Source organism: Dipodomys ordii, unplaced genomic scaffold, assembly GCF_000151885.1.
Source record: "Dipodomys ordii isolate 6190 unplaced genomic scaffold, Dord_2.0 Scaffold57, whole genome shotgun sequence".
In the NCBI taxonomy this organism is placed as follows: domain Eukaryota; kingdom Metazoa; phylum Chordata; class Mammalia; order Rodentia; family Heteromyidae; genus Dipodomys; species Dipodomys ordii.
This window is the reverse complement of record NW_012267273.1, coordinates 78,834-93,975: the sequence shown is the minus strand read 5'-3', so window position 1 is coordinate 93,975 and position 15,142 is coordinate 78,834. Positions and strand designations below refer to the sequence as shown.

The 15,142-nt window shown below is 36.8% G+C and overlaps 1 protein-coding gene across 5 annotated transcripts in view; it reads left to right on the top strand.

Annotated features, from left to right (window-relative positions):
• Positions 1-15,142, top strand: part of Rgs7 (regulator of G-protein signaling 7) — a 445,190-nt gene that overhangs the window by 413,494 nt on the left and 16,554 nt on the right. For 2 of the 5 annotated variants that reach the window (XM_013021755.1, XM_013021752.1), the window contains 3 exons: positions 6,163-6,349; positions 12,294-12,383; positions 14,509-14,589. In XM_013021755.1, the coding sequence (XP_012877209.1) occupies positions 6,163-6,349; positions 12,294-12,383; positions 14,509-14,583 (352 nt within the window). In that variant the 3' untranslated portion in view covers positions 14,584-14,589. Of the gene's footprint in view, positions 1-6,162; positions 6,350-12,293; positions 12,384-13,741; positions 13,796-14,508; positions 14,590-15,142 lie in introns of all 5 variants that reach the window. The other 3 variants (XM_013021751.1, XM_013021750.1, XM_013021753.1) reach the window with 2 other exon arrangements.

Genomic DNA, 15,142 nt, shown 5'->3' with positions numbered 1-15,142 from the left:
AAGTCTTTCCATTTCCTAACAAATGGGGCAATGTCATTCTGTCTGATGGAGGCATAGAATTCCATTGTGTATATATACCACATTTTCTTGATCCATCTGGGGCATCTGGGTAGGCCAAAATTTTCTTAATAGAGACCCAGAAACACAACAAATTAAAGGTTGGACAAATGAGATTGCATGAAATTGCAGAGCTTCTGCATGGCAAAGAACATAGCTAGCAAGATCAATAGAAAGCCCATGGATTGGGAGAATATATTCACTGGCCATACAATGGACAAGGGTTTCATATCTAAAATATACCTGGAACTCAAAAAAATTAAATCCCCCACAATAAATTCTCAAAGAAACAAGTGCCCAATAAATAAGTGGGCTAAAGACTTACAGAGAAACTTCTCTGAAGAGGAAAGAAGGATGGCCAATAGACACATGCTCAACCTCCCTAGCCATAAAAGAAATGCAAATCAAAACAACATTGAAATACCACCTCACCCCAGTTAGAATGACTATAATCAAGAACTCTAATAACAACAGATGCTGGAGGGGATGTGGGCAGAAGGGAACCCTACTGCATTGTTGGTGGGAGTGTAAACTTATTCAACCACTTTGGAAAGCAGTATGGAGGTTCCTTAGAAGACTCCACATAGAGCTCCCCTATGACCCAGCAATCCCACTTTTGAGCTTTTACCCAGACTTTAGCTTTACTATACTTGTCATGGACTTAGGAAATGCAGCTTCCTGTTCTCTTTCAGATTTATGGGATCCCTTCCTGGTGAGGCTTTTAATGGACCTAAAATTGCTGAGGATTTTGATTCAGCTAATTTGAATTTTATATTGAAGTAATACCACCAATGATTGAGTGCAATATACATTAAAAATAAAACAAAGATGAAAGATGTATTTTTGGCATGTTAGTGAAATGAGACTGGATTTTTCCTCTCATTGTCTAAAATTTTGAAAAGATATTTATAATTTGTGTATCATAAAATAAAATAAATGAGGAATGAACCCCACTTAACTAACTAAAAATATTCTTTCTCTCTAGTGGTACATATAGACAAGCAAACAAGTCACAACACAATCATGGGTATTTAGATAAATGTACATAAACACTTATTTAGAGACAGAGATTAACAAAGGCATCATAGGAGAAATAACTTGCCAGAATTGGTGATCAGAAGACAATAACAAGGGCGGAGGGGTACAAACAGCAAGGAATTTTAGAGAAATGCATGTTCTCCTTCCTTTGTGAGTTGAATCACCAGCAATTCTTAGTTCAGATGAACTAGTTGTTATGTTAATTCCATGCTGTACTCCCTGCTGAGTAATTACATATAAAAATATTAGAGGGCCAGGCATGGAAGCTTATGCCTATAATATCCACTATATGGGACATAAAGGTAGTAGGATTATGGTCCAAAGCTGGCCTGAACAAAAACATAAGATTCTGTCTAAAAATAGCTTAAAAAGGGATAGGTGTGACTCAAATGGAAGAGCACACACCTACCAAGTATAAGGCCCTGAATTCAAGCAGTCACAAAGGGCTGGGAAGGTAGCTCAGTGGTAGAGCGCTTGCCTTGCATGCATGAGGCCCTGGGTTCTATTCCTCAGCACCACATAAGCAGGAAAAAAAAAAGTCAGAAGTGGCGCTGTGGCTCAAGTGGTAGGATGCTAGCCTTGAGCTGAAGAGCTGAGGGACAGCACCCAGGCCCAGAGTTCAGGCCCCACGGCCGTATCCAAGTAGTCACAAAAAATTAGATATTTTTACATATGGATACAAACACACATATTTATTTCCTGCTTGGTGCTTATCACATTTCCTCATTAAATGTAGATAGGTAAGTCATAGAAAAATATAACTATAGAGAGAATTTTCATAGCAAATACACAGTAGAATATGCTTTATACTCACTACTTCTATCATTCTGTGGACTTTTTCTTTAGCAGTATTGTCTGTGTTGTTTCTGACCATCACAAATGTATGGAGCACAACAAATATACACTGTAAATTTTAATGCAAAGTAACTCTGAGGCAGGTCTGCACCCTGTCTAAGGTGTCAGATCACTTGCAAGCGTCTTTCTTAAAGTGTCTTTCTATAAACCACCACTCGGGCCCCGTCCACTGCTCCTCACATCTGATCCCACCTGCTTTCAGCTGCGTATCTATAGTTTACTCTAGGAAGACAAAATGGTCTGGTTATTCAGCAGGGCTGTGAATTCCACTTAAATAACTCTCCGTGCATTGTGTCTAAGAAGTAGCAGCCTTGCAAGGACCTACTATTGCTGGGAATGGGGTAATCATGTGAGCATTTCTTCAAGCATTAGGACAGAAAAAGAAACAGGAGACAATGTTTATCTCAAAGTACACCTATTCCTTCAATGTCTCTTGGCTTTGCACGTAACGTGGTTTTGCTCATTGTTTTTTTGACAAAGCACTTTGCATACTTCTAGTACGAAGTAAATGTAGTAATAGCATGCATTTTATCCTTGAGTGCCTAAGGTAAGCTGGGCACCTTGTAGCATCCTTTACATATCTTTTTTTTTTTTTTTTTTTGTCGGTCGTGGGGCTTGCCTCTGGGCCTGGGCGCTGTCCCTCAGCTCTTCAGCTCAAAGCAAGCACTCTACCACTTGAGCTACAGCGCCACTTCCGGTTTTCTGGTGGTTTATTGGAGATAGGAGTCTCACGGTCTCTCTTGCCCGGGCTGGCTTTGAACCGCGATCCTCAGATCTCAGCCTCCTGAGTAGCTAGGATTACAGGCGTGAGCCACCAGCGCCTGGCTTCCTTTACATATCTTTAACCCAGCGGAACTCCAGTGAGCCAGGATTGTCAGCAGATTTTACTTAGGAGGAAATTGGGACTCCATGTCATTGAGAAGTTTCCATATATTCCTTATTATTAAGTGAAGACAATGGAGTTTTAACCAGAACCCTTTCCATTCTGTTAAGAGATTCCAGCTGTGGCAGTGAAGGTGAAGATGAGGAAGGTAACTTTGTTGTTATAGATACAGTGGGGTGAACAGCATGTTATCTCCCGTTGGTTTCCATAGCCCTAACAATGGGCAACTTTGAATAAACGGCTTTATCTTTATGCTTGCGGTGTCTCCTTTTGTAAACTGTTTGAGTTCATGTGGATGTTGCCTACATTCACACCCTCATGGTGCAAGTGTTCCTGTGAACATCTTAACCCTTTGATAGTTTTTCCTTACTTTCAAGCTCATTTCAGTTCAGATATTATTGCATAGTCATTTTTCTAGTAACACATTTGGGGTAACACATTTGGGGTGCTTTCTTGCTCTAATTCCAAGACTGTGTGATATAGGCTTTCCAAAGAACTCCCCTGAGCTTCTTGGCATTTGGAGTCATTTGAATGATGGACTGTTTTCTGAGCTAGTTCTTTGAGGACTGAGACCCTCTTGTGATCAATATGTTGAGAGCATGCTGGAATGATTTGTAGCCTTAGATTGCACCTAATGTTCCAGTTAGACTCCACAGAATTTGAGTCTATGCTTTAGAAGGTGTGGTCTTGAGTATTTTTTTTTTCTTTTCTCAAAGTAATAGAGGTAGTTTTCTGTTGAAGGTTTTGTCCAAAGTGGATTGTGTATTATCACAAATAGCTATAGAAAAATACAACCTGCAATGGAATCTGGAAAATCACTAGATGGAGTAGGATTTGATATTCTGGCTCTGTCTCAAGTGCTTTCTTACCTTCCATACAATCCTAGGATAAAATTCCATATATGAAGGCATTACTGGTCACTTCTAAGGCCTCCATTCTTTAGCCTCTCTGTCATCCTCTCCATCCTCACACATCTGCTAGTACAGAAGTCATTATTGCCACCTGCTGAGGATAAATAGACCTGGCAGTTCCTTCTCCATGGATGGTTTCCTTTTCTATTTATACATTTTGGGCTCAGGTAACTGAATTTAGTTAAGGTAACTTCCATTAATCTAGAAAAGAGCAAAAGACTCTCCAAAGTAAATAATCTTATAAAGCCTGGCAATATTTTATAAGTTTAAATTTTTGAATGGCAATATCATGAAGAATCATATTTGAAATATTTATCTTCACAGTATTATTTCTAGAGATCTAACAAAAAACAAAGAGCCTAGAGCTAAATTGAAAAAAAATCCATAAAATAATGTGGTACTTTCTTTTTTAATATGTTTTTATTATAAAAATATTGTACAGAGGGGTTACAGTTACATGAGTAGGGTAATGAGTATATTTCCTATCAAGCATTGTTGCCTTCTCCTTTGTTTTTCCCCTACCATCCTTTCCCACCCACCTCCACAACTATACTCCCACCCCCTAAGTTGTAAAGTTCATTTTTCAACATAGTGTCTTGCACATCTCATTGTTACAATGGGTCAACCTGTATCCCTATTTAAGCAGTTTGATTTTTCCCTTCCCCGCCCCAAATCAGAGAAGTTTATATTCAAGATGCAGGGCACTGACATCAAATACAATGAAAAGAGGGGTTATACTGTGGGGGGAGGGACATACAAAGAAACAAACAAAAAAAACCACATGGTACATTATAAATACTTTAGAAACAATAGCAATAAAGAAAAAAACACTTATGTCCCTATCTTGGGGTTCATTTCACTTATCATCATCTTATCTGGTCATATGTACATAGCTTTTGACCATTTCTGCTTGTCCCAGACATATGTTACTGTAAATAAGGGAAACCATGGGACCTATGTCTCTTTGGGCCTGGCTTACTTCACTTAATATAATTTTTCCAAGTCTTTCCATTTCCTAACAAATGTGGCGATGTCATTTTTTCTGATGGAATCATAGAATTCCATTGTGAATATATACCACATTTTCTTGATCCATTCATCTACTGAGGGGCATCTGGGTTGGTTCCATATCTTAGCTATGGTAAATAATGCTGCAATAAACATAGTTGTGCTGGTAGCTTTAGTGTGGTCTTGTTTGTGATCATTTGGGTAAAAAATGGGATTGATGGGTCATAGAGGATATCTATGTAGAGTCTTTTGAGGAACCTAATGGACTTAACTCTCCAATTATGCGACATAGACTGTAGAGTTGGATTAAAAAGCAAGATCCTTCTATCTGCTGCCTTCAAGAATGACACCTTGCCCATAAAAACATACATGTTTTGAAAGTGAAAGGCTGGAATACAATCTACCAAGCAAATGGCCCCCATAAACAGGTGGAAGTTGCAATCCTAATACTAGATAAAATAGACTTCAAATTAAAATTAGTGAGAAGAGATAAAGAAGGTCACTACATACATATCCTCCTTCAGGGGGATATTACAATTCTAAATATCTATTCACCAATCAACAGAGCACCCAAATTTATCCAAGAAACACTGCTTTCCCTCAAATCTCACACAGATCCAAAGACATTAATTGTCAGGGACTTTAACACACCACTTCTTTCTTTATAACCCACTGAATGATTGAATCAAAGAATAACAAAGAAGGCAGTACTTTATCTTTTCCATTAGAATCTCTATGTCCATGCCACTAGTTCTATACCAACCTATCATCTTTTCCTGTTGCTTGGTTGTGTTGTAGTGACTAGTTGTGTTTTTTGAGATAAGATTCTCACTAGGGCTGGGCTTTGGTGGCTCAAGCCTGTAATCATAGCTACTCAGGAGGCTGAGATCTGAGGATCATAGTTCAAAGCCAGCCCGGGCAGGAAAGTCCATGAGACGCTTATCTCCAATGAACTATTAGAAAACCAGAAGTGGCACTGTGGCTAAAGCAGTAGAGAGCTCACCTTGAGCTGAAGAGTGCAGGGACAGTGCCCAAGCCCAGAGTTCAAGCTTCAAAACCACCACCAACGACAACAAAGTCTCACTAGGTAGCCTGGACTGGCCTTGAATTCAAAATGCTGCTGTATCAGCCTTAAAAGGGATGAGATCACAGGCAAGTGCTCACATGCCCAGAGCTCCTCTTCCTTTCTAGCAGTGTTCTTGTGTTTCAGTTAAAATTATGATTCTCTAGGTTCAGGGCTCTGCTTTCAAAATAGGTGTTTTACAATATTTTGAAAGATTTTTCTTTTCTTTTGAATACAACTAATGGGAAAAAGAAGCTAATATAGCTTTCAGGGAAGCTGAGTAAGCTGTTGTATATTGGAATGCATTACAGAAATTTTCACATTATAAACCTGTGGATTGTATGTAGATTCTGGCTAGCGGTGGAGGATCTCAAGAAAAGGCCCATTCGAGAAGTGCCCTCTCGAGTTCAGGAAATATGGCAGGAATTTCTGGCTCCTGGAGCCCCCAGTGCCATTAACTTGGATTCTAAGAGTTATGACAAGACAACACAGAATGTGAAGGAACCTGGACGGTACACATTTGAAGATGCTCAGGTAAGTGCATGGATGGGCCTTACCTCAACTTGTGCTTCTGAGCTGTGGACCCCTGTGACCTTTGACCTTTAGTTTCATTATCACTGGCAGCTATTTACAACTAGTTTGGGGAACTGTGCAAAATAACTTCCATTAAACTAGAAAATAAGAAAGGAAATGTACTCATTACCTTGCTCATGTAATTGTAACCCCTCTGTACAGCATTTTTACAATAAAAAAGTACCAAAAATATGAAAAAAAGAGAAAATACCCTGTAGAGGTAACAACCTCATAAAGCCTGGGAATCTATTTTTTCTTTTCATTTTCTTTTTTTTTTTTTATTGTCAAGGTGCTATACAGAGGGTTACAGTTACATAAGTTAGGTAATAAGTATATTTTTGTCAAACTTGTTATCTCCTCTCTCATTTTTCTCCTACTTTCCCTCTTTCCTAATCCCCCCCACAAATTGTGCAAATAATTTCCAACATATTTTCTTGTGAGTATCGCTGTCACATTGGTTCCTCCCTTTTTCTTTTGTCTCACCATTTTGTTGTTTCCTTCCCTAGTTCAGATAAATCTAAACACAATACCAGAATATCAAAATCCAATATAGAAAAAGTCATATTAAGTGATGTTAGCTAAACCCAAAGAAACATAGATCCCATGGGTTCCATTATTTGCAACAATTAGTATATGTCTAGAATAATCTTAGCAGATGAGCAGAATAGCTCAATAGCTATGTACATATGACCATATAAGATGATGCTAACTGAAATGAACTCCAAAACATGGACACAAGAGGTTTTCTTTGTTGTTGTTGTTGTTTTAAATATACTATGTTATTTTGTTTCTTTTGTGTGTTCTTCCCCTATAGTTTATCCCTTGCAGTCACTGGGAATCTTTTATAAATTGAAATTCTTTGCATATGAATTTCAGGAAAATGCCTATTGGAAACATGTAAATCGTTATGCTTTATTTCTGTCTCTTCTTGGCATGCAATTACATGAACACACACTATTGAAATCCTCACCTCCAATATACACCAATGTGTATCTTCAGTCTTGGAGATTCTACCATTCTAGCATTCATTGGTATGAAATTATCAGGATTAAATCAGCTTTAAGTTCTGTCTGACTCAAATAAGCTTTGTCTCTACTGAATAAATGAAATAAATGGCTTCAAGCATAGTATTTCAAGTCAATTTCTTTTTTTCAGAAAAAAAAACAAAAGTAGAAATGGATTTTCAATGTTCTTTTCTCAAACTAAACCTTAATTATCCTCTTAACAACAATTAGAATTTCTGCATCATTAGAAAAATATTGTCACTCAAGATGAAAAATAAACTTTCAATGAGGAAATATTATTTCCTAATGATATGGTTAGATTGATTTTTTTATTTTATTTTGTGACTGTCTTAGGGTTTGTACTCAGGGCCTGAGTACTGTCCCTTAGCTTTTATGCTCAAGGCTAGCACTCTATCATTTGATCCACAGCTCCACTTCTGGCTTTTTGATAATTAATTGAGATAACAGTCCTGTGAACTTTCTTGCCCAAGGAGTTTCAAAACAAGAATCCTCAGATCTCAGTTTCCTGAGTATCTAGGATTACAGGCATAAACTACCAACATCCAGCTGAGACTAACTTTTAAATCAGAATATGCGTACTTCATGGTTTGTTGAACTTCTTTTAGAGGATTAACCTGAAAAAGTACTTTGCTTTAAATAACAGCAGGACTAAAATACAAAACTCATTGCCAAGAATAAGGTACACAAATGTCCTTCCTTACTTCTACTCTTGGTAGAAAATACATTTCTTCTTTGGCTTTGTTTAAACAAATGGACCACTGTGTTGAAAAGTTAACAAAGACTTTACCAACTAAGCAGACATTCACTTCCTATGGCTCAGCCATGGTCTCCTATGTAGAAGCAATTACATTTTACAGAGATACATAGCAGTGCTCAATGAAAACTTGGGCATGTTGCTCAAGTCTCCACTGCAGTACCTTTCTTTGAATTACAGATCAAATTTTAACACAGTCTTGGGGTCTGCAATTCAGAAAACATTTAGAATATCCTTCTTGAATTCTTAAACTGAACATTTTCTTGTTATTTGTGTCATTGAAAAAATATTCTGGTTTAATAATATCTCCAATGAAATGAGAATGCATATTTTTTATAGAAAATACTATCACTGAAATTTAGAGTTGTTTTGGTTTTGTTTTCCAATTAAACTCAAATATTTAATTCAACTTCATATATATATACATACATATATAAATATTTACTCTATCTTCAAAAATACACTAGTAGAAATCATTGTCATTCTGTCTTTGAGCCAAGTGCAATGAAATGATTAAGAATGAAGGATCTGAGCCAGGCATAGGCGGCTCACACCTGTAATCCTAGTTATTAAGGAAGCTGAGATCTGAGCATCTGTGGTTCAAAGTGGTTCCAAAGTGGATCCATGGTTCCAATAAACCACCAGAAAACTGGAAGTGGTGCTGTGGCTCAAGTGGCAGAGTGCTGGCCTTGAGCTGAAGAGCTGAAGGACAGCTCCCTGGCCCAAAGTTCAAGCCCCACAATGACAAAAAAAAAAAAAAGAAAAAGAAGAGGATCTGTAGTTGAGTACTAATCTTACACTTTTCTGCACATCAGATTGTTATCCATCTAAAACAGGGATAGCAATGGTAACCAGCCATTTTGTGTTGTGAAAATTAAACAAGCTAATATAAGCCAACCCTTGGAAGAATCTCTGTCATGTACATAAGTCTATTTAATCACTGTACACTGCTTCACATTTATTATTCTTTCTTTTTAATCTTCATAAAAATACTATTTTCCTGGGTGCCGGTGACTCACACCTGTAACCTTCAGAACTGAGGATCCTGCTTTGAAGAAAGTCTTAAGAGGAAATTCCATGAGCCTTTTATCTCCAGTAAACCAGCAAAAAACTCAAGCTGGAGGTGTGGCATGGTGGTAGAGCACCAGCCTTGAGCAAAAATGCTAAGGGATGGTATGCTGGCCCTAATCCAGTACTGGCACACAAAAACATGTCATTTAATAAATCAGAGAAATGAATGGATAGATCTTAATCTATATTTTTTGTGTTGGTAGATCTTGAGAAAGATAAGATACAATTCCTGACATGCTCAACTCCAACACCAAATATTTTTCCACTTTTAAGGTACATTCCAGTGTATTCTCACATTTATCCTATTCTCTTATCTCTATTTTTTATTATTTAAATTTTGTTGTAAGTGTGATGTATAGAGGGTTTACAGTTACATAGTACAGCAATGAGTGCATTTCTTTTTGAATGGTGTTGCCCCTCCCTCAATTTTTCCAATTTTTCCCCCACTCCTGAACCTCTCCCTCCAAAGTGTAAGGTTCGTTTCCAACATAGCATCTAATGAGTATCACTGTTGAACTGGGTCACCCTTTGTTCCATTGTTGTGATTCCCCTTCCCCTCTCCAAGTCAGATAAACTTATACACAAGATAAAGGATACAGAAATTAAAAACAAACAAACAGGGACAACAGAAATAAAAAAAACCACATGGACAGCTAGGAATAAACCAAAGGATCAAAAAGAAAGAAAAGAGAAAGAACTGTGAACAGTACAATAAAATTACCTCTTGTTTTTATTTCTTGGAATTCATTTTGATAAACATCATTTCATATGGTCATAGGCATAGAGCTATAGAGTAATTGTGATCCTCTACTAAGAATATCATCCTTTGTTGTCAGTGTAAGAAAATTTAGAGTGCTGTTTAATCATGTCCAAGTGTAATTATTTGTGTTTTCCTATCCATTGGAATACTAAACTCCCAAAAACAAATCCTCAAAGAAACAACAACCCAATTAATATATGGGTTAAAGACATAAAGAGAGACTTCTATGAAGAAGAAATAGGAATGGCCAATAGACACATGAAGACATGTTCAACATCTCTAGCTATAAAAGAAAGGCAAATCAAAACCACATTGAGATTCCACCTCACCCCAGTTGGAATGGCCATTATAAAGAAGATTAATAACAATAGATGCTGGTGGGGATATGACCAAAGGGAACACTTCTACACTGTTGGTGGGAGTGTAAATTTGTTCAACCACTCTGGACAGTAGTATGGAGGTTCCTCAAAAAACTAAACATAGAGCTCCCTTATGGTCCAGCAATCTCACTCCTGGGCATTTACCCAAATGACCACAACCACCAGCACAACCATGCTCATTAAAGCTTTATTTACACACATAGAATTCTATGCTTCCATCAGAAAGAATGGCATTGCCCCATTCATAAGGAAATGGAAAGACTTAGAAAAAATTATGTTAAGCAAAGTAAACCAGGCCCAAAGAAACAGAGGCTGCATGTTTTCCTCATTTGTAACAACTAGATGTCTATAAATCTACATTCATCCTATTTTTATCATTCAACATTCATCCTATTTTTACAATTTATCCTATTTTTACAGCTCAATCCTAGATCTTGGGACTTAATTTTCAATATTATTAAGTAGATTCAATTAACTTTTGATCACAACAGGAGCATTTAGGATGAACAGAATCATTTCTTAAACTATGTATTTTCTTCAAACAAGAAGAGACTGGGGCCCTCAATCTACTGTAAAATAGTTCAAATCTCTAAATTCAACTGGTATGTCACTAGACCAGGACAACCAAGGGAATCACTAGGACTGAATCAAGACTGTCTTGATAACACATTGTTTACTTGTTTGAATTCTTTGTCTAGCAACATTCATCATTAAAACTGAATACTGACTAAGCTGTAACTTCATGATAGAGCACTTACCTATTCACTGGGTTTGATCAAAAAATAAAAAGTCAACAATTCATCTTATATACAACAAAATTAAGAAAAGATGTGCTTCAGAATATGGTGACAATGTCAAAAGGGGTGATACTGATCAAGATGCATTGCATTCATGAACTGCTTTGTTAATTGGGACTCCTTTTTACAACTATTTAATGCCAATTTTAAAAAGTACAATTGGAGAAAAAAAGAAAAAAATGAAATAGCCAGCTGGCCCCAGTGGGCTCATGTGAATAATCCTAGCTACTTAGGAGACTGAGATCTGAAGATTGTGGTTGGAAGCCAGCCTGGCTAGGAAAGTTTGTGGGACTCAACTCCAATTAACTCCAAAAAGCCAGAAGTAGAGCTGTGGCAAATGGTAGAACACAAGCCTTGAACAATTCCCAGACCCTGAGTTCCAGCCCTAGGACTGAAATACATAGATAGGTAGACAGAGAGACAGACAGACAGACAGAGAGATGGAGAGAGATATATATGGAGAGAGAGAGAGAGAGAGCGCATCATCAGAGTTGGAGGATAAAACATGGCAGACACGTAAAGGCTGAGTATTTAAATATCTACCAACTGTCACCTTATAAGGGAAAAAAAGTCTCTCCATTTGGAGATTTAGCACTTAAGTATCACAAAATTTATTTTCAGACTTGCTCTCTGACCCAAAGTATTGTGTGGATGGTAAATTCCATGTCATCATTTATCCTGAGGAGATGAGTCACCTGAGTTGTCTGCAGTCTCTAGGCCAATATGGAGTCCAAGAGTGTCCAGGATGGGTGGTGTTCTGTCTGGACGCCATGTCACCCACTTTTAGAATAACATTAAAGCTAGAAGATTTATTCCTACTCTCAAGTGTTCTATATAAATCAGTTTGAAATTGATTTGAAATTATTTTATACCAGCCCATTAATCAAATTTCATTTAAAAAATATGACTGGATGAGGTTTTCCTCCTCGGTAGCTCTCAAGCCAATTTAAACATTGATCCATCAGTGAAATAATGCACTGGAAGAAGTAAATAGCCTGTAAACATAAAATAGTCTCATTAGTATTATCATCCTATTTTCATTGCTACTAGATATGTTCTCTAACATATTTTTTTCTGAGAAATAATAAAGGTACCCTTCAAACCTTATTTCTTTCTAGGAGCACATTTACAAACTGATGAAAAGTGACTCCTATCCACGTTTTATAAGATCCAGTGCCTATCAGGAGCTCCTACAGGCAAAGAAAAAGGTATTGGTTCTTTGTGACCTTCTTTGACTTGGTTCTTAGTTAGACTCACTTGGAATAAAATTACCTCTTCTTGGTTCAGGGTATTGAACAAATGGTAAGTGGACATATTTCAAGACCCTTTCCCAAATCTTCCGTTTTGTAAGGGACATTTGTTTTTGTTTTTTTTTTGCTTTTTGCTTTTTGATTGCTTATGTATTATTATTTGTTTGTTTCTGCAGATGTTCATGCTTTACAAAGCTTGCTAGAAACTGTTTTCATGTTTCACGTGAACCTTCCATTTAAGGAAAGCTTAAGGCAATAAAAAATTACAATACAAACACTGTCAAACACTTGAGAAGTCTTATTTACAAAGCTGTAATAATATATGTTCATAACTAAAAAGAGACCCACATTTTTAATGAAAGCTGTGAAAAATATAGAATCATTTACATCTAGATACTTTTATTTGTCTTTTATCCTGTATTACGTTGTATTCTTTGGATGAATTATACACACCTCAGCTAGTACCCAAGCACATTTTGAGAGAGTGGTAGTAGTAGACTTTGTTATTTAGGTAATATTTATAATCAAATCCTCATTGTTCATACTTTTATATGATGAATATCATTCATTATTTTCCAATGTTAAAATAACTCACAACTTTCTGAAAGCCTAAGACCAAACTCTAGCTTTATATAACGCATGCATTGAGGCTAATGAGATATTCTTTTTAAGCACAGTCTCTTTGAAGCTAGAAAGAGATACTCGGGTATCTGTGATTCCACTATAGCAGCCACCAGCCACATGGGACTTCTTAAATTTAAACTTGAATTAATTGAAACGCCATACAATTCTGGCCAACTTACAAATGATCCATCACTACAACCAAGGTCTTTAGTTCTGGACAGTTTTGGACAGAATTTCCATTTGTTCTGAAATACCTGTTCTACTACTCAGCCCTACACAATGACGTTATCAATAAAAATTGCCTACAAGCAATGATTTTATCAAAAGAAATTTTGCCCTGGTAGAAAACTATGAGGGCACTCTGAAGCTGTGCTTCTAGAGTTTTAATTGTCATGCATTCTGGATGTCCACATGAAAGCTTCACATAGCTACTTCATTTCTTCTTATTTTGCTTGAAACCATGCCAGTTTTGTTTTCACAAAAAAAGGCTCTCAATGTTTAGGAAGAAAAAAAAAGCAGCAATGAATACAGCTTTCCTTGGAGGTTCTCTTACCCACCCAGGCTCTGTGATTTAAACATGGATTTAGCATTGCTTCATTTTATCATCCTGTCTTTTCTGCTCTATTTTTTTGCTTCCCCCTCCCCTATTTTCCCTTAATTCCTTTCATTCTACCCCATCCTACACATATAAGTCTGGAAACTCAATGGATCGCAGAACATCTTTTGAGAAATTTGCACAGAATGTGGTAAGTTTTATTTTTTTGAGACATTACAAAGCATTAAGTCCAGTAAAGTTACCCCATATCTCTATTCCATTGCCCATCTGGTCTTTAATCTAAAAATATTGTCTCTATTCAAATCCAGAACTTCATGCTTCCTACTTATGTTTCTTCCCCAGCCTTTGCAGAGTAGATAAAGTTGTTGTATGTGAACAACAACATGCATTGAACCGAGGTTTGGAAAGAAGTGTATAAATAGAATGAATGAATCTGACATTCTTTATATTTGTATTCCATGTATCCTTTTCCTTATTGACAATAATGCATGCATTTCTGTTTGTATCCTGAATTCTTCCTTAGGCTTAAAATATAAAGAATAATGAGGTTTGGGGCTTTCTGCCTCTTTAGGGAGAAAATGATCTAACAGCAGATGAATGCCAAAGATATTCTGAATGGTAGTTGGTGGCAAGCTAATGCTGCACCAAAGGCATGCACTAGCATGCTTGTTATTTGTTATTTTTCACAAAGATATTGGAAATTGTTGCCTAATTCACCCAGAAAAACAGTTGTTCTGCCAGTATTTTCTTAGCATCTTGCCATGTGTTTTGGTGATATATATTTGTTTGTGGGATTATTTTTGTTTCATTTATTTCTTGAGTTTTGTATTGTGCCAGTGCCTTTGGAACTTTCTGACATTGTGGAAGTTCAAACTAAAGCTTTCAACACATTTATTTTTATAGGGCAGAAACATCCCTATTTTCCCATGCCATAAAAACTGTACACCAACACTGAGGGCCAGCACTAACCTGTTATGAAAAGAGGTAGAAAAATCTTGGTTTATACTCAAGTTTGTCTGCATTGTCTGTTGAGTTGTGTGGTTAGCTCCATGCTGCTGTGTGTGTGTGTATGTGTGTGTGTTGTGGCTTTTGCTGTGATGGTCAGTTAATTGAACCTATGTATGTTGAAATGTAAGAAAGTTGGATTCAACAAAGATAATGGTTTTTGTTTTCAGTTTTCTTCAAGGATCCTCATGGTAGGACTTACTAACACATTCTACATTTGTATTGTGACTGTGAAGAGAGTATTTGAAAGACTTTAAACAGTATTATGTACTTTGAATATTCAATGTGACTGCATGAACTAAAGGGATGGAAAATGAGAGATTCCAGGAATGAATCACATTAGAAGCTGCAAAGAACTTTGATTGGCTCTATTGGAACCTCTACCATGAGAAATTCCTAAATAGAAAAGTTCTGCATAAAATTTCTTAACTATGCCTCATATGGAACTATGGAGTGATAAAGACAATGCCAAAATAATTACCTCAAGAATTTCCTGCCAGGAGTAGCCATAAGACATTGCAAAGGCTTCGTG